At 35.9% G+C, this 27,257-nt stretch overlaps 1 protein-coding gene across 1 annotated transcript in view; it reads right to left on the bottom strand.

Moving 5' to 3' along the window:
• Positions 1 to 27,257, bottom strand: part of LOC131675548 (uncharacterized) — a 388,279-nt gene that overhangs the window by 83,949 nt on the left and 277,073 nt on the right. Inside the window, exon 6 of the mRNA XM_058954564.1 lies at positions 17,886 to 18,071. Coding sequence (XP_058810547.1) covers positions 17,886 to 18,071 — 186 coding nt within the window. The remainder of the gene's footprint in view (positions 1 to 17,885; positions 18,072 to 27,257) is intronic.

The following is a 27,257-nucleotide window of genomic DNA, read 5'->3' as shown; positions in this document are numbered from 1 at the left end:
CTGAATATGACTATGAGATAATTTATCGCCCAGGTAAAGCCAATGCGACAGCCGATGCATTATCTCGGAATCCGATAGAACCAATTAATGTAAAACATATACGTCAGAATGATAGAGAAATTAAAAATCTAGTTTACTCTTATATCAGCAAACAGACAAGTGAAGAGGTTCAATTCTTAATTGATTCTACTTCCATTACCAATATCATTAAATCCTGTTGTGTACCGGACGATATACCTATCCAAATGTCCAATATCTTACCCATGCAGAGTATTTTTGCTGAAGATGATTACCAAGAATGTGGATTTGTCAAGTTAACAATAGCCGGGAATGAAATAGTATTTTATGTTGTTGCAAATTGTCAAATGCCATATCACGGAATCATAGGTAAAAATTTTTTATACAACACCAGTACGAAGATAAACTATAATAACAATAGCATAAACGAAAGTAACGCAATAAAACCTGTTGTTAGTGATAGTAACATGAAAAAATATAGAAAAATTTATAATTTATATACGCCACTCGTTGATGAGGAACCTCCTTTATTGAATATATATAATCCAAAATACGGATGGACACAGTATATGATTAATAGTTTATCTGAACAGAGTCTAATAAAGGAAAAGTATGCTTTAGGAATTCGTGATGAGACCGATCAAATTGACTTAATAGATATTAATGGTTTAACCTATAGAACTTTAGGATCAATAACACTGAAATTATTTGAGATATCAATGAAATTCCGTATTGTACAAAATGACTTTCCTGTAAATTGCGAAGGTATAATAGGATCTGATTTCCTTTTTTCTAGTAAAGCAAGTGTTAATTTTGACACAAAGACAATAAAAATAGGAGACACTTACATTCCTTTTAGAAGACGGAAAATACCAACACAAGAAAATAATAGTTACATATCTGTAATCACCGAAGCAGACAAAACTCATCAAATACCCGAAATAAATGTAGTTACTAGAAGGCAAAGACAACGATTGGAACAGTCATCTGATCCTTTGATAGTTCAAAAGGAAACTGAAGAAATCAAACCAATAAAACGTCCACGCGGACGACCCCGGAAAAGTCCTATTAATAATGATAATAAAAATATTATCCCACACCCAAGAACACCTCCCGTAGAGAAGTTGCCTATACCTGAATCTGTCGAAGTTGTTTCAAAACGTTACCCCGAAAGAACTCGAAATGAGATAGTTGATTACGTAGAAAGTGATCTAGACGATAGTGAACTTGAAGGTGAGGCACGAGTTATACCCAAAATACCTGTGCAACCCAATCAGAATCTACCTCACAATATACAAGATCCCGATTCCGAAGAGGACTCAATGAATAATAGTTCGGATGAGTCCGTAAATAACAACAACGATACCGCTAATATAGTTAAGGTTAAAGAAGCCATACATGTGCGCAACGACAATGTTGCTTATTTTATAAGCAGCAATGGACAACCTTGTGATGAAGGCGCTCGAAAATTAATAGAAAATAAGAAAATTAATACTAAGGTAATCTTACAAGTGGGTGAAGTCTCAAAAGAAAAGAAGAAGAAGAATTATCATCAATTTGGACTCTGCATACGAGGAGACCGCCCAGAATCGTTAACTTATATTAAGGATTATATACATATTACTTTAAAAATATTAAGAGACTTACTAATTAATACTAATCAAACTGAAGTCTGTATTGCTCAGAGTAAACATGTAGAAAATTTAAGTTGGATAGAAATAGAGTATTTATTAGATAGTGTCTTTAGAAATAGTGGAATAAAATTAATAATTTGTACAGATAAGTTAAAGTATGTACCCTTAGAACAACGCGACGGAATCTTTTATGAATTCCATAAATCCCCAATTGGAGGACATCGTGGCGTTTCAAAAACCTTTCACCGGATTAGACAAGAATATTATTGGGAAAATCTAAAAGACGATATACAAAGGCGAATCCAACAGTGTCTAGAATGTCAATTAAAGAAATTAACTCGTTTACAAACCAAACAACCTATGATAATAACTGATACATGTGCTACAGTGTTTGATAAAATTGCTATGGATATTGTAGGCCCTCTAAAAAGAACAATAAAAGGAAACGAATACATTTTAACCTTACAGGATCAATTAAGTAAATTTTGTCTAGCTGTCCCATTAGCAGACACCTTATCATCAACAATAGCGGATGCATTTCTTAAGAAATTCATTTGTGTTTTTGGATGTCCGAAAGCTGTGCTTACTGATCAAGGCAGAAATTTTTTGAGTTCGCTAATGACGCGTATTTCCAAGCGATTCAAAATAAAGAAATTAAAAACCACAGCATTCATGCCTCAGTCGAACGGTTCCCTAGAAAGATCTCATCACGTGTTAATTGAGTACTTAAAGCAATACACCGATCTTGACAACGATTGGGATGATTGGCTCGACCTAGCTATCCTAAACTACAATACCTGTGTACAAGAAAGTACCAAACATACGCCGTATGAAGTTGTATTTGGCCGCTTAGCTCGAATGCCCTCAAATAATCCCCTTCGTGAAAGCGATACGTTACCTACATATAAAGGATATATAATAGATTTAGTTGCGCGTTTATGTAGTATACGAAAATTAGCTTACGAAAATTTAGTTAGCTCTAAAGAAAAATCAAAAAAATATTACGATAGACATATAAATCCAAAAGACTTTAGTTTAGGTGATTACGTTTTCTTAAAATCCGGACCTAAACCAGGGAAATTCGGGGATCATTACTCAGGGCCTTATAAAATAGTTGGTATTCTTCCAAAACATAATGTAAAAATAGAGACTAAAAAGGGCACAAAAATAGTTCATTCAAATAGACTCCGAATTTCACATATAAACAAATCAACCAAAGAAAATAAGCCGAAATAGAAAAAGGGGTAGAGAGGAAAAATATAATATAATATAAAATAAAATGAGATAAATCATAAAACAAAATATATATATATTATGAAACAAACAAAAGATCAAAAGGAACATATAATGAAATATTTTCTGATTACAGAACCGAAAACATGATGCATTCTTCTCTGTTATCACTAATATTTTTAACAATAACTAATCCAGTTACAGCCATCATAGGATACGACTGCGGAGCAAGATCTCTTAATATAACCACTATATCTTTATTAAGTGTGGAAGAATGTGAAATGCCTTCTACAAAAATAAACGCAACAAGAAAGTACATTCAATTGTTACAGTTAAATAACTATGAAACTGCTCAAGTGATTCAATGTAAAGTCCAAGTAGACCGAACTGTTTATTATTGTGGAATGCATTCACATAATTCCATAATAGAGAATGGCGCAATAGAATATTTAATGGATGTAAGCCAACAAACGTGTTATGATTTACACAAAAGCGGTACATTTTATTTTGACAATTCACATGTATTTCGAGATATTAAAGTTAATCAAACCACGGTTAGACCCGCTATACTTGCAGGAAGTGTAGATCATAATGGAGAATGTACCTATGGTAGTTATTCCGATGCTTATGGAAGCTGGAATTCCGTAGTTGTCCAAGCTAAAATAAAAGTAACTTTACAAGAATACACCGCTTCTGTCGATTTAGATAATAACCAAATAATATTACGTAGTGGCGTTAGATGTATTTTAGGTAGTGAACATTGTGTAGATTCTGAAGGAGGATACACTTTTTGGGAAAGTGTACCTAAAGATGTATGCAAATTTAATCGGTATCAAATATTGTATGAAGGAACAGCTAATCAAATTGAAGGTGAAATAGAACAAACATTATACTCGTTAGTAACACAAGACATTGCTTTTGCGTTAATATCCAAATCTAAACGTAATCTATGTGGTTACGAAATTATAGTTACTGAACACCCAAAATTATTCGTTTATATTGTCGAAAATAATGCATTTTTTCTAAGTAAGAAAATATCAATGAACAACCTAGATATATTTGCGTATGTAAATTCTAAATTTGTATATGTAGAACGTCACATAAAAGTACAATTAAGTCGTATGTACAAGGATGTTGTCGTACATCGCTGTAAGCAAGAAAGAGAAATTATGAAAAATGCACTTGCAATTGCTAGTCAATCTCCCGATCAGTTTGCCTATAATCTCATGAAAGGACCCGGATACATGGCTGTGACAGCAGGAGAGGTAGTACACATCGTTAAGTGTATACCCGTTGATGTGAAGGTATCGCAAGGAGACGAATGTTATGCTGAACTAAAAGTAATCCATAACAACCATACCAAATTTTTATCTCCAAAAACACATATTTTGAAGGCTTATGGGACAGTAGTTGATTGTAATGCTCTCCTACCCACATTTTTTTACTTTAATGATGACTGGTATAAGTTTTTACCAAGAGCAGTAGAAGCAAAAACTCCCACCACTCTTAAGCCTTTTTCTGGATTAACTTGGAAGTACCAGAATATTCCCTCACTAGCCACCAGCGGAATATATACAGAAAAGGATCTACAAGATTTAATGAACAGAATCCTGTTCCCCTTGGAGCAACCTGCAGTAATAAATGATGTAACCAGAGAAATTCGTGGACACACCATAAGAGACAGTAATGGAATAATTGGAAGGTTAATGAACGAGAATGTAATGGAGCAGTTAATAGTCAATACCTGGAGCAAAATGTGGATGAAATTTATGACCTTTGGTACTTTCAATGCCGGTATACTTGCAATTATACTAATTGTCCAAACTACAAAAAAATTAATAGAAGTCCTCATCAATGGAATAACTCTACATAGCATTTATGGATGGTCTTTTCATCTGATTGGGGCCATATGGAACAGTTTAACTACGTTTCTGATACATTTAGCACCAAAACCCACAGAAGCGAAAAGGGATGTAGAATCACCAGCAAATATTGCCACCGCTCCTGGACAGGAGTTATATCCGACTCTACATACAACAGAAAATGAAATAACACAACAAAACCAGAGTAATTCGATTCCAGCATCACAATCTCAAGCAGTTAAACCATCGTTTGGGTTCCTCCCATGTTAGGGTAAGATCTTCGAGATTAATAAAATAATAAAAATAATAATAAAACCTTGATTACAGCATGATACGACAAGATCTTTATAATTAGAATAAAAATTTCGATTGCTCTTCCTCGTTGCACTCCTCTAGCAATCGTTTAAGTGTGGGGGTGTGACGGCTAGCCATAACTTAGTTTTTTTTATATTTAATTATTAAATATGACGAACGGAGTGGGAACCTTCCTGATTTCCCACGATGAAAACGCATTCGAAATATAAACTTTGATAGTGGCCCGAGCCTGCGTACTCAAGCTTACAATCAACGCTCTATCCTGCTTTGTCCCACACGTATGTGTTGACAGGGGCCTACGATCATCGCGTATACATCGTGAAGTGTTATCACACGCCGATAATGGAAGGGGACCATAAAAATGCAATCTATCTTTTTTTTCCCACCGATTTTTAAGAAAATATCCGTAATATTAAATAGATTTTCATCAATTTTGTAAGCCATTATAATGCGCACCTTTTTGTCACCGAATAACCAATAAATAGAACAATAATGTATTTTATAATAAATCGTAAAAGGTTTGAATTTTTCTGAATGTTCATAATAGTCACTATGTATCGTCATAATTAATTAAGTTTAGTACAATTATGTATAAGTAATTATAAGCTATAGCGTTACTCTTGCTCTTAAAAGTGGCACTCCGAGAGCCATCTCTGGAGAAAAGGGCCCAAGTTAAAAAGGGACCGCCCTTTCTCTCTCTGAAAATTCACGCCCACAGACCAATAAAGAAATTTTGGATATGATTAGAAAATTTCCGACCAATACAAAATTTAGCCGTTATCGCTTCATGGGCCTGAGGAAAGGGATTTCCACCCAACCACCCACGGCTTATAAAAAGCTCTGTACAAGGCTGGAGAGGAAGTTAAGTGAAGTTAAGTTCAGTTCAGTCAGTTAAGTTAGAGGAAGTCAAGTTCAGATAGAGTAAGTGCGGAGTGAGCACCAGGAAGTCCGTAATAAGAAGTTTTTACTAGTGAGCGAGTCCCGGAGCAAGCATCAAATCACCCAACTATATTCAGAACATATAGAGAGAGAAAGAGGCCAAAGAGCAGAGAGAGAACGCAACATTAATAATAACTAAATTGATAAAATAAAAGTAAGTAAAATCTTAAACCTGGCTATCCTTTTCTTTCTTTAAATAATCCGCCTTTCTTTTGGAAATTCATTAAGCGTGAGTCTGGTGAATTTCCATTAAAGTCCCTTAAGAACACATTAAGCGTGAGTCTGGTGTGTTCGTAATAACATTTGGTTATTACATTCCCCGTTAGCATACAGTTTTCTCAACGCAACAATATTGCTCGTCCCGGCTTGTGTGTTACACGATAGCCAAATCAGAGCAACCCTGAGTTTACGCTTGCTCCAAGCGTACCTGAGAGTGACCCCGACGTCACACACATGTTGCAATTTGTTCTTGAATTTTTTCAGGAAGTTTTTCAACCATTTTTATAACATTTTCTTTCAAATTTTTGCAAAAATGAGTCTTACCTTTACCAATTTCTTGAAAACATTTAGTACATAATTAAACGCTACTTTATTTGGATAATACCTGCTTTGATTTCTGGGATTCATAAAATCCAGTAGAAATATCAATTCCCTTATTAATGTCTCTAAATTTACCTGTATGTTTTTCAACTTTTAAGTGCCCCTTATATTTGGCAGTCACACAGATGTAGCAATCACAGATAGAAACGTCATTTGCGCGAGTCGCTTTCATTAAGACTATTTCTTTATAATTAGGCATCTTTGGCACTTGTTTATTAAAAATGTCTTTTTCAACGTCAAGAAGCGTTAAATAACAAGTTCTGCATATGGACAAAGGATATTTTTCATCGCTTATATCAAAATCCTTCGATATGAACTTTTTGATAAGATTCTCAGTTGATTTACTTATTAAAAAGTCTTGTGGCTTTCTTTTACCAAAAGAAATTTTTTTGCTACATGGTCCACAAATTTTTTTTCTACAAACGTCATGAATCATTTTAAAATATTAGTTTATAAAACATAAAAAACAGACGTTTAATTTTTCTTTTATCAAATAATAAATCTTGAAATATCTAAGTTGTGCGGTGGGTGTATCAGGGGTATATATATAATTTTGAGATGTTCTTTTCCATCATAGATTTAGAATAAGTGTACGCCACCTAGCGGTAAAAATCTGCAATGAATTATCTAATATATACTGCAAACAAAATTTACCTTTTGAAATATATTGCAAAATATTAGTTTATATCGAAAAAAACGGAAAAACAGCATTATTCAGAATGTCGATAAATTAATATATTGTTAAATTTAAGAAAAAAAACAAAATTTTATTAAAAAAATCATAAATACATGTGTAATTTACTCGTATTGTGATCAAGAGACTGACTAAATTTATGTATTAGAGTGTTTTACTCTGCGTTACATGAGAGTGATCGATAAAAACACAAAAACGTCCATAACTCGCGAAAACGATCAGCTACTATTTAAGTTTTACATTTTTTTAATCTATAAACGATTTAGAAACTTTCTACGATAGCCGATTTCGAGTCCATTTTAGATACACTTTTCCTGGATTGAGGAACATCGTGCGTCACCGTTGCAATGGAGCAAAAGAGCCTCTCATACCTTCCCCTTAAATAAAAAGCGACACGGTGCTTGGGCACGGGTCCATTGCAGGGCTCGTGGGAATAATCCAATACGATCATTTTCTAAACGCGTATAATGAATGTTCAAGAACATCAATTGACCTATTCTCATAACATGAATAGATTGATGATGAAATTATGCTTAATCTATAACCCTTCCGAATGGTGTCTCTTCATCAATTCTTCTAAAAGTAGTTTGAAAGCTATTCTCTTAACAATGGTAACGAATATACTCCAATTCCTGTTGCTCAGTGTATTTAAAAGAGTCATATAAGAATATGCAAGTAACTTTAGAAAAAATCAAATGTGACAAACATAATTGGTTTGTATACGGTGATTTAAAGGTAATAACTGAACTTCTTGGACACAGCAGCTAGGGTACACAAAATTTCCCTGTTATATTTGTTTGTAGAATATAAGAGCTACTGCAGATCATTGACGAAAATTCGATTGGCCATTACGAGATTTTCTTGATCTAGGATCACTCAATATTCTAAAGAATCTGTTTTGTAATCTCAAAAAGATACATTTATCTCCTATGCATATTAAATGTGGATTGACAAAGCAATTCGTCAAAGCGTTCTATCAAAGAGAAAAATGCTTGAAGTATATACCGGATAAATTTCTAGATTTTCTGATACAAAGATAAAAGAAGGAATTTTTATAGGCCCTGACATAAGAAAATTGATGAAATCGAAAGCTTTTGAATATACAATGACGAACAAAGAGCCTACGGCATGGATCAATTTCAAGGCAGTTGTAGAAGGATTCTTAGGCAATAAAATAATAAAAAGCTATGAAACTGTAGTTATTCTTAACTCCTGTAGCATATTCGCTTACGAGGTACAAATAATCACGGTACAACATGAGCTTAAAGGTACACTTATTGTAGTTTCACTTTTTCTTTCCCTGAAAATCTTGGAGACTTAAGTGAAATGCAAGAAGAAATATTTCACTAAGACATCCATGCAATGGAAAGAAGGTATTAAGAACAATGAAACAAGAGCATGTTGTCAGATTACTGCTAGAATTCTATACTGCCCGAATATAGAATACTATAATGCCCGTGGTTCTATGTTCCACACTTTCAGTTCATTGTACGCTCCTCCCCCACTGAGCTGAGGTGCTCTCTGAGCCAATGCCCGTGCGTTCGCATGCTTTCCGTACATCGCGCGTGTGTGTGTGTTAAATTTTTTAGATGAAATAAAGTAAATATTCATTGAAAAAAAACGAACGGACAGATCGGAACCCGCGTCCTCTGGATCCGCAGGGTGATGCTATGTCGCTAGAGCCACTAGTATCTGGGACAGTTCTTATTGTGTATATATTATTAACTCATTTTGTTGCGCTAATATATTTAACTAATAATTCTATTATTATAATTTGTGTGTGTATATTCACTGGAATAAAAGATATATTATTCAGCATTTATTACTATATATATATATATACATCAATATTATAATAAATTTAAAAAATACAAAAATACAAAAGAACAGTTAATATAGAAATTTATAAAATATAAATACGAGGTCTGTCCGGAAAGTATCGGGCCTACGTTTATATCTTCGCGCCATAGTGTTCGAGCGACCTCTACCGGACAAAAACGTCAACAGTAAAGCCTCACGAATCTATTGGTTACTTACTGACACCTGCCGGACGTATAGTTCATGAGCTACGTATCTTTGTTTAAAGTGCCTTTTTCGCGTTCGTCGGATTTTGATATTGTCAAAAATGACTGAAAAACAAGATCAACGATCAATTTTCGATTTGCATCAAATTTTGTTTTCAACTCGGAAAAACGAGTTTGAAAACTATTGAAATGATGCAAAAGTTCTTCGGAAGCGAGTGTATGAGCAAAACACGAATAAAAGAGTGGTATAAACGGTTCAAGGATAGTCGCACTTCTGTCGATAGTGATTCTCGTTCCGGCTGACCTTCGACGACAAAAATCATTTAAGAAATTTTGACCGAAAATTTAGGAATAAAACGCGTGTGTGCGAAATTCATTCCAAAATTGCTCACAGTAGAGCAGAAGAACATTTGCTTAGAAATCGCTCTGGACAATCTGGAAATGGTCAATAATGATTATAATGTGCTTAGAAAAGTTATTACAGGTGATGAATCATGGGTTTATGGTTATATCCTGAAACAAAACAGCAATCTTCACAGTGGAAGCATTCTGAATCGCCAAGACCAAATAAAGCACGTCAAAGTCGGAGCAATGCTAAGTCAATATTGATTGTTTTTTTTCGATTGTGAAGGTGTTGTACATCACGAATATGCACCAACAGGTCAGACAATCAATAAAGAATACTACGTTCAAATTTTGAAACGATGACAAAACAACGGTTGAAAACAATGCGACGAGTGTACTTAAGGCTATCCCTAAAAGTGAGTTACAGGACTGTTTTGAAAAGTGGAAACATCGATGGAACCGTGTTATTCAATCAAGTGGGGATTACTTTGAAGGATGCAATCCACCAGATGATAAAGAATAACGCTAGCACGAAAATATAAAGGTAGGCCCGATACTTTCCGGACAGACCTCGTATAAATACTAAGTACACGCTCAGTTGTCGTCATCGTTATCGTTATCGTCATCGTGGTGGTCGTCATTATTTGCGGGAAAAAGTTTCATATTTTATAACGTGGTGCGCCATCGACTGCGTCATCCATGAGCCAGTCTTTTTTTCCCCGCTATTACGAGATCGCACAGTACATCTGAGATGTTCCCAGATGTGGATGGTCCTGCGGGATATTTTGAGGAGTTGGCAACCACGATTGAAATAATCGACGCACAACATGTCTGACGGGTCCGGTCCGATCTACGTGCCGCCTGCTCCCGCGCTGTAGTGGAAATTTTCCCCACTGCAACGACCAGCAGCGTAGTATGCATAGTCCTAGCTCTCCCAATTATGCATGGTATCGGCGTCGTCGTGATCGTCAACCTGTAGTAAAGACGCGCAGTACCAGCCCTCGCAGTGAGGCATGGTATTGTAGTGATCGTCGATCTGAAACGATGAAATAAAAGAAATTTATAATAAACTATCCCCGACTAGAATAAAGAAGTATTACTCTTGTATTGGAAAAAAATTCGTAGCTCTTGCTCCTCTGGTAAAACTAAATTCACCAAGAGCGGTTGATGCGTTGCGTGATCCAAGAAGGGTGTTGGAGGCGTCACCAGGTCTACATGTGTCATGCGTCGTGGTGGTGGTGGTGGATGCGTGACAATAACCTCGCACATCATTTCTACCTCATCAAAATCATCATCAGACCTGTAAAAAAATTATATAGAAAAAATTATTTATATGTATATATACGAGATATATAACAATGTATTAAAAATTATATATTTAATATTATATATAATATATATTGAAACAATATATATTAAAAATTAATATACATATATATGTATATATATAACTTACACATGCACCGTCGATGATGATCGGAAGCGATGGAAATGTCGGCAATGGTTGGAGTGGTGACCGACGCCTGCTGTAATAGTATTAATAAATTCATTAATTTATTAATTAAATATAAATTTAATATGAAGAACACATTTGCTCTTCATATTAAATCCTATATATTAAAAAGAATGAGAGTGCACGAAGTAACCGTTCACTATGGTGATAACGATGAAACTGAGGTGTCAAGTAGCCTGAAAAGACTGCGATAGAGAACAAAAAACAAAATAAGAATTGTACATGTGAGAGAGAAATTAAGTTTGAATTAGAGTCGTATATAATCTCTCTCATATACACACACATCCGCACGGTTACTTCTTCATGCATTTTCATTCTTTTTTAATACAGAGACCAGAGTCTTTATATATATTAAAAGAGAGAGTAAGAGAAAGTAAAAGAGAATGAAAATAAATACTTACAATATTGACGGTGGAGGTGTCAGTAGCATCTTGATAGTTCTCGCCTCCGAAACATCAATATACGCAGGTAGTGTTTGTGGTAACTGCGGGTTTGTCCTTGCTGGAGATTTTGGTGTAGCGTTAGGCAATGGAAATATAAACATCTTGCCCATGAGTTGATCCAATTCCTCACAGGAAAACTTGTCGTTAATGGCTGCTACGGCTGCAGCAAGTGCATCTTGCCACGACTTGGCATCCGTCGAAAAAAGCTCTTTCAAATCATGAAGAATGTTGTTTTTGTCGCTCTTCATTTCTTCTTTTTTTTTATAACCCTATCACTGAACTTTCACTACTAACGAAATAATCACTAACCTAACGATACGAATCAATTCACTTTTTATTCTTTCCGCAAATACTGACCGGGCATCGGTTATTAGCTTAAAAATTGGAGGATGGAGAACGCAATTGCTCTGATTTTTGTCGCGCGCATAAGACGATCATGATCAGCGGTGGAAGTATTTAAAACATAGTGGTGGAAGTAACTAGGAAAATAATAGCGATTAGTGCGGAGCAGAAACGCGAAAGTATATTAATACGCGATCGAGATCGTTCTTGCGCTTTTTTCCACTCAACATGCAAGGCATTTAAATCGGTCAATCGCAACTGACGAGCCGCAGGCTTAAGCAATCCATTGACAGTAACAAGCTGCATCGGCTTATTCCATTGATATCATCGATTATTATTTATAAATTTATAATGAAAAAGACAGCACTTTTCATGTTATATGTATGAACAAACAAAAAAAAGATAATTATTGATAAACTGTAACCTTGTGTTTTTTTATTCATCCCTATTATATTTTTTTTCAGCGGAAGTAGTAGGTAAGTATAAGGTAGGTATCTTTTAAGTTATATTAATTGTATTAAAGACAATTAATAATTTTTTTCTTATTTATTAAATCAGATAGTAATATAATCAGCACGTACTGTACCTATAAGAGTTGTCATAGGTCAAGCGTTAGAGCGTTGACGTGCGGATGCTCGGAGCGCAGGTTCGATTCTCCGTAATATCAAAATTTTTTTAAAATTTATTTTCAATTATTTAATCGAATCCCAATGATAGGTTTTATGTAAATTTTGAAAATTTATTTAAAAAAAATGTTCAAAAATTTGCCTTTTTTTTCTGTAATGTATCCAAGCATTGTAATTGTTCAATAGAATGTATGGAATGTATGGAATGTATGGCATGTATAGAATTTTTTTAATGGAGGGGAAAATCTCAGCCATCCACTATCGAAGTAATCTGCATCTCATTAGCAGTCGCATTCGCATCGAGTGTGTACAACGTAGCGTGTAAAGCGTGAAAGAAAGAAAAAGGTAAAATGAAGATTCTACAATGAACACCAACAAGATTGACTATAAATAATTATTTTTTTATTGTTTATAGAGAATATTTTATATTTTATATATTTTGTTTTCAGTATAATTTTGGAATTTTTTATTTGTGCAGATTCGAGCAAGAAAGGCTGAATAGCTTCATATCTCAATGGACATGCGCACACGTACAACTAACAGATCTTGCTGTAGCTGACTTTCACTATACGGGCAGATTCATCGAGTGCGCTGTTTTGAATGTGGTCTGGAAGTATGTCATTGGGAAGAAGGTGATGACCCTGTGACGAAAGCCAAGCGCTGGGTCGGCCGCTGCCTTTTCATTCGGAACAGAAGTTGCGGCAATCTATCGATCGGATCGAGCCCCGTACTAGTACGTCCTCGAAGAAGTAGAGATGATTGTGGACGGTATAAGCCAGAGTATCGAGCAGCAACAAAGTGGGAAAAGCCAGCGCGCGTAACGGCTAGCATATATACTACTAACCCGCATGCATGTACAGACGAGTCTGCGTTATCATTGATGAAGAGTCTTATTACAAAACTTTTTTCTGACTTATGTCGAATACATCGAAAGATGGTTGACACTGGGATTATTGGCTTTGAGCAAATCTGATGAGCGTTCTCGTTCGCCTAACGTGATTAGCCTTGATCGTGATTGGCAGACAGAAGCTGCAAGCAGCTATGTTCATGATTAGAAGCGTTTTACATCTGCTAAACGAATAAAAGAGTAGGCTGTTGGCACAGCCTCCCATTGCCACTTCATCGATTGTCGAACCTGCTATGAGCAAGCATAGTGAACAATTCTTATACGAAACTCTCGTTATTTTGGATGTAGTTGGTAAAGGTCTTGAACTGGCTAGTACTACTACTACTACTACATCAGCTGTTGTCAATTCAGCTCAAGACTCAACAGTTCACTGGAACGACATCAACAGTGCGTTCAAACACAGAATAAATACTGATGTAATAACCAATCAGAAACATCTGGATTTGAATACGTTTTTGAGGCATGCTAAACCATTATTCCATGCTAAAATTAAGCAGACCCTGAAGAAACATAGTTCGTTAAAAGTAAATGCTGTACTAGATGCCGAGTATGCAGTGGAAAAGAATAATTACGATAAAACGCTCGATGTGAAGCATTTTAATACGAAGATGGCATAGATATACTTAACTACAGACATAGACGAGTGGTTCATTGAAAACGTTCTAGATAAAATCAAGGAAAAATTTCAAGAGCAAGACTCGGGCTGTTCTCTTTGTGTTATATTAAACTTAATCGTAAATATCAGCAAGATCAATCCTATGAGGACTGGTTCATACGTTGAATTGCCCGAGCCTATTAGAAGAAAGAGAGTATGTGTGAATATGCAGAACAACGACAACGAATGTTTCAAATGGGCCATCCTTTCGGCATTACATCCATACGCAAAGAATGCATGTCGTATCACTACGTATACCGTTCATCAAGATAAATATAATTTGAAAAATCTATCATTTCCGGTACATCTGAAAAAAGTCGAGAAATTTGAAAAACAAAACGACGTTTCAGTGAACGTGTACTTTTTAAATTTTAAATAATGGGTTCTACGAGTTTTTGCCGGAGCATTTGACCGATGAGAAAAAAGAAAAGCACGTGAATCTTTTTCTAGTGGAAAATTATTATATCGATGTTAATGCCGAAGTGAACGAAGAGCAAATGGAACGTTTTAGTATACCTTACAAAGTGCACTATGTTTGGATAAAAGACTTATCTCGATTGATGTATCGACAGTTGTCATTTCGCAGATGTAAGTCGTACATATGCGATCGTTACTTACACTATTTTCAAACTAAATGGAGATTGAAAACGCACGAGATCGACAGTAGAAATATGAATACGAGGTGTGTTCAAAAAATACCCGGAATTTTTTAATTTCGCGGGTCTGGAGGGTCCGATTGTCAGAATTTTTTTTTAGTGTGTTGGTATACATGCCCCTGAAGTATGATAAAATTTTCAGCTATATTCACTGTTTACTTTGTCTGCGGTAGTCGCTAAGGATTGATGTGTTTTTATGAGCTCGGCGATTTTCGTTTTCTAAAAGAAATGGATCAAAGAATTTGTATTAAATTTTCCGTAAAAAATGAAATAAAGTGTAACAAAGTGTGTGAAATGTTACAAAAAGCCTATGGTGAGTCTGCTATGAAAAAAACAAGTGTTTATGAGTGGTATAAGCGTTTCCAAGATGGCCGCGAAGACGTTGAAGATGACGAACGCTCCGGTCGATCCAGCATGTAACAATCAATGAAAATGTGAAAAAAGTGGAAAAAATGGTTCTGAATGATCGCCGAATCACAATTAGAGAAGTTGCTGATGAAGTTGGCATATCAATTGGCTCATGTCATAACATTATTTCAAATGTTTTGGACATGAAACGGGTGGCAGTAAAATTCATTCCAAAACTGCTGAACTTTGACCAAAAAAACAATCGTATAAACATCGCTCAGGAGCTGTTAAACGACGTCAACGACGATCCAAGTTTGCTTGAAAGGGTCATAACTGGTGATGAAACATGGGTGTACGGTTATGATGTCGAAATCAAAGCACAATCGTCCACCTGAAAGCATTCAACGTCACCAAGAGCGAAAAAAGCACGTCAAGTTCGATCAAATGTGAAGGTTTTGCTTACAGTTTTCTTTGACTGCAGGGGCGTGGTGCATCATGAGTTCTTATCACAAGGACGTACGGTTAATAAGGAGTATTACCTTGAAGTTATACGACGTTTGCGTGAAGCAATCTGAAAAAAACGCCCCGATTTCTGGAAAAACAATTCATGACTTTTGCATAACGATAACGCACCTGCTCACTCGACGTTGCTTGTTCGTAATTTTTTGGCCAAAAACAATGCCGTAGTAGTGCCCCAACCTCCATATTCACCAGATATGGCTCCGTGTGACTTTTTCCTGTTCCCAAAGTTGAAGAGACCCATGAAAGAACGGCGTTTTTCCTCGATTGAAGAAAAAAAGGCCGAATTGCTGAGAGTGCTCAAGGACATACCAAAAAGTGAATATCAAGAGTGTTTCGAAGATTGGAAAAAACGCTGGCTTAAGTGTATTATATCTAGAGGGGATTACTTTGAAGGGGACAGTGTCTGAAGTTGCTCATTGTAAAATTCATCACTTCAAAAATGGAAGCTTCTTTAACTTTTTTAAATAACAGGGGAGGTGTTACGTCCCAAGTAAGCCAGATATCGGACGCTGAAATGTTACCGAAACAGCAGTTTGTGTGCGACTCTCAATCTTTCTTAAGCATACGATTAACTGCGCGGTTCCTTGTTCTCGGCAGTTTTGGTACAGATCGACCTTCAGACGAAATGTGCATGTAAGTCGACGCCGTTTTTGACGGAGAGAGAGAGAGAGAGAGAGAGAGAGAGACGTGTAGCCTTCCACCTAATATGCGCTTTTGACAAAAATACATCGCAAAAGTGGGAGAGTCACAGTCCTACTCTCTTACGATCTTGCAAGAGGTGCTAAATAGGATAAGGAACGACTAGCAAAGCTGAATGAGCAGTTAGCTCATTAGCCGGTGGGTTATCACGCCAGTGAGTGGGCCATTGCGGGCCTTTTTCACGATTGTGGAGCGGACTCGACACACACTCCTCGATCGTGAGCGAAACCGTCACGAGCTACGTGAAACGTTTAATTATGTTGTAAGATTACCAGTGTAATAGTAATAAAGAAATCGATATCATCTAAAATTAGTTAAGTTTCTATCAATCCGAAACTTTCCATCAATCCCTCTTGAGTTGTGAAATGTGACTGGCTGTGAGCGGTGTTTTTGGTACATTTCACTATTCTCATGGACATCGGACTTCAGTTCAATAAATCGTAGGAAAATCTACAAGTCAAAGGTGGCGAAGAGTAATTCGCCACGACAGGTTTTTCCTTTCGATAATTCTCCCTAACTTCGCTTGCTCTAGATCAATTTTTCCAGTAAAATACAGTGATACTCGAGACTAGATACGAAAAGTAAATATTTTGTAAATTCTGGACGTAACACTTTTTTGAAACAAATATTTAATCTGAAACATTTCTAGAGTGTTTCGTTACTTTTGAACACCTTGTATATTTCATAATTATGGCGATATTATAAGAAAAATATTTAGAAAAATGTACTCTAATATAATATAAAGGTACCGATAATATGGAAAGAGAAAGACAGAGTATACAAAATACACAACCCAATTTACCCAAATATAACGCAGTCACAAAGAAGCGAAAGAGAGCATACTAAATTCTTCGAGCATTCGATCAGAGTTTTGCTTGCAAGCCATATGGATACCTTCCTTTGTTATTTGCGTTTTCGTCCTCGTACGGAATAATTTTTTCAAAAAGCCTGTAATCCACCATCCTTTCGTCCCCTCACGAACGAACGTACAAAATAGTATTGAAAAGAGTTGCTACTATCTGAGGGCATCTGCTACGATGCTAGTTATTGCAAATAAGATCAACTTGTTCTTTTCCTCATTCCCCTCTATCTCTTACATGTATCAAATCAGGTCTAGCTTGTACAGCTCACATTGAAGCTGACAGCATGCTATTGATGTTTTCTTCGATAACTTGTACACGTATTCAGAGATTGCCGAACAAACTTCACACCTTTGTAAATTACTTTTATGCTTCATCTGTGATTCTATCTACTGCAGTAAAGATTATGTCTATCATACATTTTTCTACATGACAAATAACGTAGGTATTGTGGACTAGAACTTTCATTCTTAAAAGCAAAGCTTTCATCCTAGCGATCAAGAACTCTATTCGGATGAAACAACAATGATTGAGTCTCTATTAGTATTTTAGACTCTTTTCCTTTTGTGTAAAGATACTTTCAAGTACGTCAGGTTTCCGAACCACAATATTATGTAAAATACAAAATATAATGTTTCACTATATCCTACCTTTCACTATCAGGTGTTTCACCTCTTATGTGTGAGCCTCTGTCTGTATCAGCTGATTCGTAAATCCCTTCATCCTCGTGTAATTGACGGGTGTGCAACTCAAATGGGCTTCGAGAAGTCGGTTGTCGATACCGACCGTATACAAATCGAGTATCATCATCTCTCGTCCTGCTGCATCTTCTGCTTCTGTATTAATGAATATTTGAAAAATTTCAATAACTGCACAAAATTATTTATAATATTAAAAATATGAAGTATAACATTAAAAAATTATATACAGAATTATCTTAATGATTCATAGACTAGCGTCGGATGTTCAATTACTTATTCAAAATTTATTTACGAAATCCACGTTTTATTACAATCGTTTCAATTGATACTATTATTAATTTGAATAAATATCACTTTATTCAAGATTACAGGAGCAATCGGTGGTATGTGTGCCACAAGATGTAGTCACGTGATCCTACTATCAACTAGTTATCATGCGTTCAATTTTTGTAAATCCATGTATTACAAAACATTCAACATATTGTTATCGTATGTTTTAATATTATTCCTACGTAATTTATTGATAGGAAAACCAATTTTCATGCAAAGTTCATCCTTTTTACTTTTTTAGAAATTAAAATTTAGATACGTCAAAATTACGATTAATTTTTTTTTTTCGTAGACTTTCTTTCATTTATGATTTTTGTAAGATCATTTTTTTTTTACATGATAGAAATTCGACAGATGAGATGGAAGTACTTGAAGATAATAAGGAATATCAATCTTTTTTCAAGTTCAATCAAGATGAACTTAGTGATTTAGTTCGAGATATAGGACTGTTAAAAGAACTTTCTGAGTTGTCAGTATCGTAGTTGCAAGAACAAAATTGCCTGGCTCCTGGAACTCGCATAAAATTTTATCGAAATCAAGATAAACGGTTTAGAAAATTTTTTTCGGAAGAAAATGATTTGAAAAAATTGCAATGTATTTCTTGCATGATTCTAACAAATCTTTTTCTTGGTTCTTTTTCCATAAGTTTATATTTTTGAAGTAAAAAAATTCGTGAACATAATGGAAAAAATTACGCAATAGAGGCATCATTTTGGACATCCTCATGTAAATAATCGATTTGGAAATCATGTATTTGTCAAATTGAAACATTTGTTCCATCGGTTAGTATGGTTCCAACATCATTATGCATCAGAAAACTTTGGAAAACTCGACTAAATAACTCGGATAAATAATTTTCTGCAAATATTATGTGAGCCCCATCGAGAAGAGCATCGTTCATCAGACATTTAGAATATTGTCCGCACAATACTTCTGACGTCAGTCACATTAGTTATGAGCGTTCAAAGACTGGTGTATCAGACTTCTATTGAAAAAATACAGCTGGAAATCCAAGCTGGATTTTTAGATGGTCATCCAGTTGGATATCTATGTAGATTAATATTAATTCCGTATACTCGTAACCTTATGTTTTAGAGGGATACTGGAAATAATTATTGCTATAATAGACTAGTAGCGAAAACTGGAAGTATGCAATGTATGTTTCAGGATAAATTTGTTCCTATGAACTAGACCCTATGCTTAAGCATATATTTATGTTCCCTAGGTTTCAAAGAGCCTAATTTTTTTATCAGTAGAATTTAAATACAAATTAATTTGGAGATGGAAGAGGGTACGCTATTCTCTCTCTCTCTTTTTCTCTCTAGCATAGAGGATACGGTTCCATAAAGCCGACAATAATTTAGAGGTCTAAAGGAACGCTACCTCCTAGAAGAGAGGATACGGTTTCCCATGCCGCGGCCGATGCCTTTAAGGCGCTACTGCTGCCCTAGCTGAGAACTGAAGACTGCTAACTCAGTTTCTTGTAAAAATATAATAAAAAGAAATTTTTAAAACTTATTTATAGAGTTGAATCATAGTAAATTCTACTTATATATACATTTTTAAATATATTTATTTAGAAATAATTTGACTTTTTTCATGTCATGACTATTTATTTTTTTATACAATAAATTTATGCTTGTTGAATCTTAAACTAAATTCTTGACGTCACCGCTGATTGGATTATACTATATAATTTGATTATGTAAAAATTAAACAATAGGCGGCAGTGTTATCAGGAAAATCTCTCGTTTCAAACTCGAGGCATACGTCTACAGGCGCACTTTTAATAGATTCGTTTTATTTCGAATAATCTATTACGATTATCGGAAATTTCTCGATGAAATCTTTTTTATTAAGCAACGGTTCATTTTCTTTTCTGTAATATGAACTTTGAAAACTAGAGTAAATATTGTAAAGTACTGCATACAGTTCAATATTTAGATTACTATTTACAAAATGATCGGATTGTGAATTGAGAAATAGGTTTACATTACTAATGTTACAGTTTTTCGTTGAGTTTGAAAGGCTAAGGCTAATAATGAAGCGAGGTTTTTCTAAATGATTTGATGTTTTTACACTTGAAACATGTTTTGATGTGTGAGGTAATTTCGGATACTCGTAGAAATCACAGATGCGATAACTCATAGTGATTGCTCTATCGTGACCAATTTGATTAAGTAGTTTGACTTTTTGTCTATCGATTACTATTATGTATGGCATTAAAAATTCAATTTTATTTAAAGTTTTTTTTCTTTATTTTATTACTCCAAGACTATTTGCAATCTGTCCACAATAAGCAAATTTTGTTGCTATTAGACATACCTATATAATAAACAGCAGTATAATCGAGTAGGTATATACTGTTTGTTTTACAGTATAATTGAAATAATTACGAGTAAGTTAATTTATTTGCACATTCATTAATTAATATTTTTTTAGTCTGGTGTTGGCAATAGATGTCTTGACAAGTTTGTTGACAAGTTGATTTGGGTGGTTTCGAAATATGTAATTATATTTTGCAAAGAATTTGTTCATTGTTTCTTTTACTGTAGGTATCTGTAAATCATTTTGAATAATTCCATTAGGTATGAACCTGTGAACTTTCCATTGAAATCTTTCCAGGATTTCGATATTCGAGTTAGAAGCAGCACCCTATAAGTGAATGCCATATGTCCAGACTGGTTTAAGTACAGCTTTATATAGTAATAGTTTCTTTTAAATTGTTATCTCCGATTTTATTTCGATGAGCTAGTACATTTTCCTCCATTTTAGACCTAACTGTTTACATTTGGTGAATATATGCTCCCTCCATGTAAGTCTACGGTCTAGGTAGATAGCTAGATATTTTACTTTATTATTTTGCGGAATATATTAATCTTTTAATATAATAGGAGGATAGGTATCTTCCTAAAATGTGAATGTCGTATGTATTGATTTGTTTTCATTTACTATTATTCTCCAGTAGTTAAGCCAATTTTGAAGGTAATTTTTTATGTAGTTTTGTAATGTTTTGGTTGTTACTGTTTCCTCTGGGTGCACTGTTAAAATTGCTGTATCATCTACATATGTTGCGGTCAAGATTTCACTGGTAAAAAAATACCAGAGACCCAATCATGCATTAAAAACAATTGTTAGATTTCTTATTGCAATTGGGGGTAAGATTTTGATCATTTTTTCTGTGATATTATCAAAACCGGGAGCTATTATATTCTTAATATTATTAATAATTTGTAATAATTTGTTTATTTTAATCGATTTGATTGACGTACTGTATTGGACGTCAGAGTTTTCTAGTAAGATTTTTTTATCTTCTTCGGTTCTTATTCTTTGGTGAGGCTTGAATACTGTACTGAGATGATTTGCGAATGTCTCAGCTTTTTTTTCGTCCGATCTTGCTTAGTTACCACCAGATTTTTTGATAGGTGGTATAAATATTATTAGTCTATTAAGTCATTTAGTAACTTTCCATAATGAATAATCTGTTGCTTCTGTTCTTAGTTGATTTGACAAGGAAGGTACCCCAAACCGAAGTCACCGATTTCGATAATTCTTGTATATGTTGTAGTACATTAAAAAATCAAGAGATTGATATTTTTTTATCGACGGAAAAACATATTTAAGGGGTAAAATCCACTCTCAAAGTTCATCCTTTGATGTACACAGATGTATGTGTACACGAGCGCCGAATAACGCGCATGTATAAGTGCGCTGCCCACGTGAGTCGCGGCATGTTATCGTGCGAGCCGAGGCGAGTCGCCGAAACAGGCAGTGATCGCCAGGCGCTCATGGCTATCACAGTGAGCCTCGCCAGCATACTTGTATACACTCAACTAATTGGGCTATATTCACTATGAAATAAAGGTAGACTTAGAAAATACAACATTCACCTTACTCCTGATTCCATACCTCCTAATGACGAAGCCGAGCAACTAACGTGAACATAGCCCTGCTAGGCATATGTAACAGTGGTGACGAGGACGAACCAGTGATACTTGCCGGTTATAAGTGTTGGTGTGTTAAATGAGTAACGAAAATGCAGACATTGTGAAAATGACTGAGGTTAAAGTGGGCTGCGTGTACAATTTAAATAAAAATAAAGCTATTGAAGAATTAAAATCAAGAAACGTAGAATTCGACAAGGGAGCAAAGTTAGATGACTTGAGAAAATTACTCGCGAAGACCATACGTGAACAGATAGTTCCGCCCAAATCAAACAAGCAGAAACAAAAACAAACACAAGACTCACAGTCCGAGGATAGTAGCAACGAATCAGGAAACGAAAACATGGCTCACTCGAACTCAATAAAGTTGGAATTTGTGTTAGGTAAAGACGATTGGGAGACCTTCAAAGATAGGCTGGAAATTTTATTCACGGCCAAGGACACAAAAGATGACAAAAAAAAAGCTACAATGCTAACCCGCTTCGATGAAGACGCGTTCAAGTTAATTAAACACTTGTGCGCGCCAGACAAACCGTCAACAAAAAAGTACGAAGGGCTGACAGAACTTATGACAAAGCATCTTGCTCCAGCACCGTCAGAAGTAATGGAACGTTGTATTTTCAACCGGGCACGTCAAGAAAGCGACGAAAGTGTGTCGGACTTCGCGGCGAGATTAAAGAAACTGTCGCTTCACTGCAATTACCCAGACTTGGCAACTGCTTGCAGAGATCAATTTGTATGTGGCATATGCGATGAACAAACACGTATAGCCTTATTCAAAACTGTTTAACTCACCTTTGACCTTGCTTTCAAAGAAGCTCAAGCACGGAAACAGGCAGTTAAAAATGCAGTAGCATCAAGCAAGACTCTGGAGAGCGCAATGAGAAATGCGGAAGGATACAAGTTCAACTCGCAAAAAGACAAAAGCAGGATAAAGGATATGCAAGCGCCAGGAACACACGGCAACACTGATCAGAGTGGGAGAAAGTGCTACCGGTGCAATCGAAGCAATCACAATGTACCCGAATGCCGTTTCAAAAATGCCAAATGTCGATTTTGTAACAAATTAGGCCACATCGAGGCAGCATGCCGGGCTAAGGCAAAACCAAGCATCAAATTCATGGAAGACGGAGAAGTCAGCAATGTAAACAAATGCTGCCACTGTAGCAGTCACAGCTGTGAGACAACAAACGACGAACCAGCGAACGCGTACGACGATATTTATTACCACAACAACTTCTACAAGATCAAAGAAAGCATCGAGACAACAACGATGATGACGCAACAAGCAGACCTAGCGTTTTTAGATGTAAGTGTTAACGGTAAAATACTGTCAATGGAAATTGACACGGGTACTTATTATACGATTATTGGCGAGAGAGATAAAAATGCTTATTTTCCGACAGTCAGTCTAATGCGTACAAACAATGTATTGCGCGGTTACGACAATCGCTCGTTCGAAATAAAGGGAGAATTGGAAGTACAAGTCGAGCTCTTCGACACAACACGCTCTCTGTGTTGTTATATCATGCCAGGATCGGGTCCGATGCTTATAGGACGTCAGTGGCTCATGTTGCTCGAGTGCTGGCCTCTAAATAAGTTAGTACGCAAAATGAATAATCATAATGTTTTCAAAATAGACAAACTCAATGTCAAAGAATTTATAACAAATAAATATGATTTATTGTTTAATGCAACACCGGGACTTTATAATAAAAGTGAAGTAAAACTATATCTGAAAGATAATGCGAAACCGGTTGCACTCAAGGTCCGACACGTGCCACATGCGTTGAAAAGTGCAGTTGAGGAGGAAATTAAACGGTTACTGGAATTAAAGCATTTGGAACGCGTCGAAACAAGTGAATGGGGTACTCCAATTGTACCGATCGTAAAAGGGAACGGAAAAATTCGAATTTGCGGGGACTTCAAACTTACGATTAATCCGTTTATGATAATCAATAAATATCCTCTCCATCAAATTGACGACATTTTCGCAACGCTACAAGGCGGTGATTTATTTTCGCAGTTAAATTTATCGCATGCGTATATGCAATTCAGAGTCGCAGAGAGTTGCCGTGATTATCTAACAATAACCACTCACGTAGGTTTGTTACGTTACACGAAAATGGGAGAAGGTGTAGCTTCAGGGCCGGGAATTTGTTAACAAAAGATGGACGAGTGTCTCGCAGGAATACCCGGAGTTATAACGTACTTGGATAATATTTACATCACGGGCCGAAATACTGCCGAGCATATACAGCGACTCGAGCAAACATGCAAGCGTCTATCTGATTGTAACTTGCGTGTAAATAAAGTAAAGAGCGAATTCCTAAAAGAACAAATAGACGTATTGGGTTTTGTTATTAACCGTGATGGCCTCCACAAATCAAAATCAAAAGTTAAAGCAATGGTGGAAGCGCCAAGGCCAACTTCGCTTAAGGAAGCAAACTTATTTTTAGGCTTGATCAATTTCTACTCGCGTTTCCTCAAAGATAGGGCTATAAAATTACAAACATTATATGATTGCGCGAACAAAGACAAGTTTCAATGGAATGAAAAATGCGAAAAAGCATTTAACTGGGTCAAATTAGAATTGATATCGCCCCGTGTATTAGCACACTACGACCCAAACAAGAAAATTGTTCTAGCTTGCGATGCGTCGGCATATGGGTTGTCAGCTATCATCTCGCATATCTTCGATAATAGCACTGAGAGGCCTATAGCTTACGCGTCAAAAAGAATTCCATCGAACGAGATGAACCGCGCAATCATAGATAAAGAGGCAAGCGCAATTGAGTTCGGGTTCAAACGCTTTTACGATTTCATCTACGGCAAGGAAATTATATTACCAACCGATCACAAGCCTCTACAGTATATTTTCAGCCCTAAAAAAGGCATTCCCTTGACGGCGGCCGGAAGGCTACAGAAAGCAGCGTGTTTTCTGTCCGAATTTAATTACAAAATTGAATATATTAAATCAAAGGATAATGGAAACTGTGACGCTTTATCGCGATTACCTATTGAAGACGACACAGACACGTTGTGCTGTGACCTTTCACCTATATATTACATTGATAAAGGGTTCGCGACAATCGATTGTAAAACTATACAAACAGAAACGCAACGCGATGAAACTCTTAAGAAAATAATGTTATATGTAAAAGATGGTTGGCCTAATGTGACTCCAGAGTCAGTAAAAAAATTCAAAAACAAAAAAGACGAACTTTCTCTCGAAAGAGGATGTTTATTTTGGGGAATAAGAATTATTATTCCAGAGAAACTTAGGGCAACACTCTTACGTGAATTACACATGTCACACATGGGCATGGTTAAAATTAAAATGCTCACCAGATCGTACGTCTGGTGGCCAAACATCGACGACGACATCGAAAATTTAGTCAAGTCGTGCAAAATTTGCAACGAAATGCAAAAAAATCCACCCAAAGTAATTTTAACGCCATGGCCTTGGTCAGAAAAAGCTTGGTCACGCATACACCTTGATTTCTTGGATCCCTTCTTGGGTCATATGTTTCTGGTTGTCATTGATGCTCATTCTAAATGGCCCGAAGTAATTAATTTTAAAAATAATACAAAGAAATATCGCGTGATCGAAGAATTTAAAAACCTGTTTGCGAGATTTGGATTTCCCTTACATGTTGTATCTGATAATGGGCCGCAATTTAGAAGCTCCGAGTTTCATGATTTTTTAAAAAATTACAAAATTACACACACATTTTCACCTCCACACCATCCTGCCACAAATGGCGCAGCCGAAAATTTTGTCCATACATTTAAGGACAAGGTCGAAAAGATCGTGAAAGGGGGAGAGAGCGTGAATGACGCAGTTAATATTTTCCTTTTTGACTATCGTGCTTGTAAACATTGCTCAATCGGAAAAAGTCCAGCAGAACTTATTTACAATCGAGAGTTGCGCACTAGATTTGATTTGTTGCGTCCGGCTCACACCAAATCGGTCGTAGAAAAAAGCCAGCGTGACCAAGTCAAGTCGTACCACGGCTCACAAAAAACCAAATTTGAACCAGGTCAACCTGTCACCGTTTCAAACTACAGTGTCGACGGAAAAAAACGTATACCAGGCGTGATTGAAAAACAAGTCTCACCCTCGACGTATCGTGTGAATGTCGCCGGGAAATACCTGTAAACGACATAAGAACCAGCTGATCAGTACGGACGTGGGCAATCCCAGGCGTTCCGCGCGCATAGCCGCTAAATTAATAGGCGGAGGAAACTGTGATGTACACAGATGTATGTGTACACGAGCGCCGAATAACGCGCATGTATAAGTGCGCTGCCCACGTGAGTCTTGGCATGTTATCGTGCGAGCTGAGGCGAGTCGCCGAAACAGGCAGTGATCGCCAGGCGCTCATGGCTATCACAGCGAGCCTCGCCGGCATACTTGTATACACTCAACTAATTCTACTTCTATGTTCACTATGAAATAAAGGTAGACTTAGAAAATACAACATTCACCTTACTCCTGATTCCATACTTCCTAATGACGAAGCCGAGCAACTAACGTGAACATAGCCCTGCCAGGCATATGTACCACATCCCCAAAAACATTTTTTTCAAAAAACTTTTCTTCTAGTCAATATTTTTTAGTCAAACAAAGTGGGTAATAATCCTTATAAAAAGTAAAACAAATTCTGGTGTGTTTGACTTTTGGCGGTTGCAACCTCTATTTTCGATACACGAAAAATTGCAAAATTGACGTTATTTTCTGCGATACAAACTTTTCAAATAGTGTTATTATAACCAAATTTTTAGATTTATAAAGAAAGTAGAAAAATTAAGTTTATGTTTTCTATCATTTTTAATAAAAAATATTTTTAGAGGGTAAAGCCACCCCTATTAATGAAAATTAGAACTTTCGATATTAAAATTATTTAAAACCAAATTTTTAAATTTTTACTGCTTTATAGATATTATTATAATACAAATATTCTAAAAACACATTTAAAGGGTGAAATCTACCCTCAAAGTTTACCCCAAAAACAGGTTTTTTTAAATAGCTTTTTTCCTAATC

The sequence above is a fragment of the Phymastichus coffea genome, unplaced genomic scaffold, assembly GCF_024137745.1.
Source record: "Phymastichus coffea isolate CEN01 unplaced genomic scaffold, Cenicafe_Pcof_1.1 PCOF00025, whole genome shotgun sequence".
Classification (NCBI taxonomy): Eukaryota; Metazoa; Arthropoda; class Insecta; order Hymenoptera; family Eulophidae; genus Phymastichus; species Phymastichus coffea.
The sequence above is the reverse complement of the archived record's forward strand: the minus strand, read 5'-3'. Positions and strand labels throughout refer to the sequence as shown.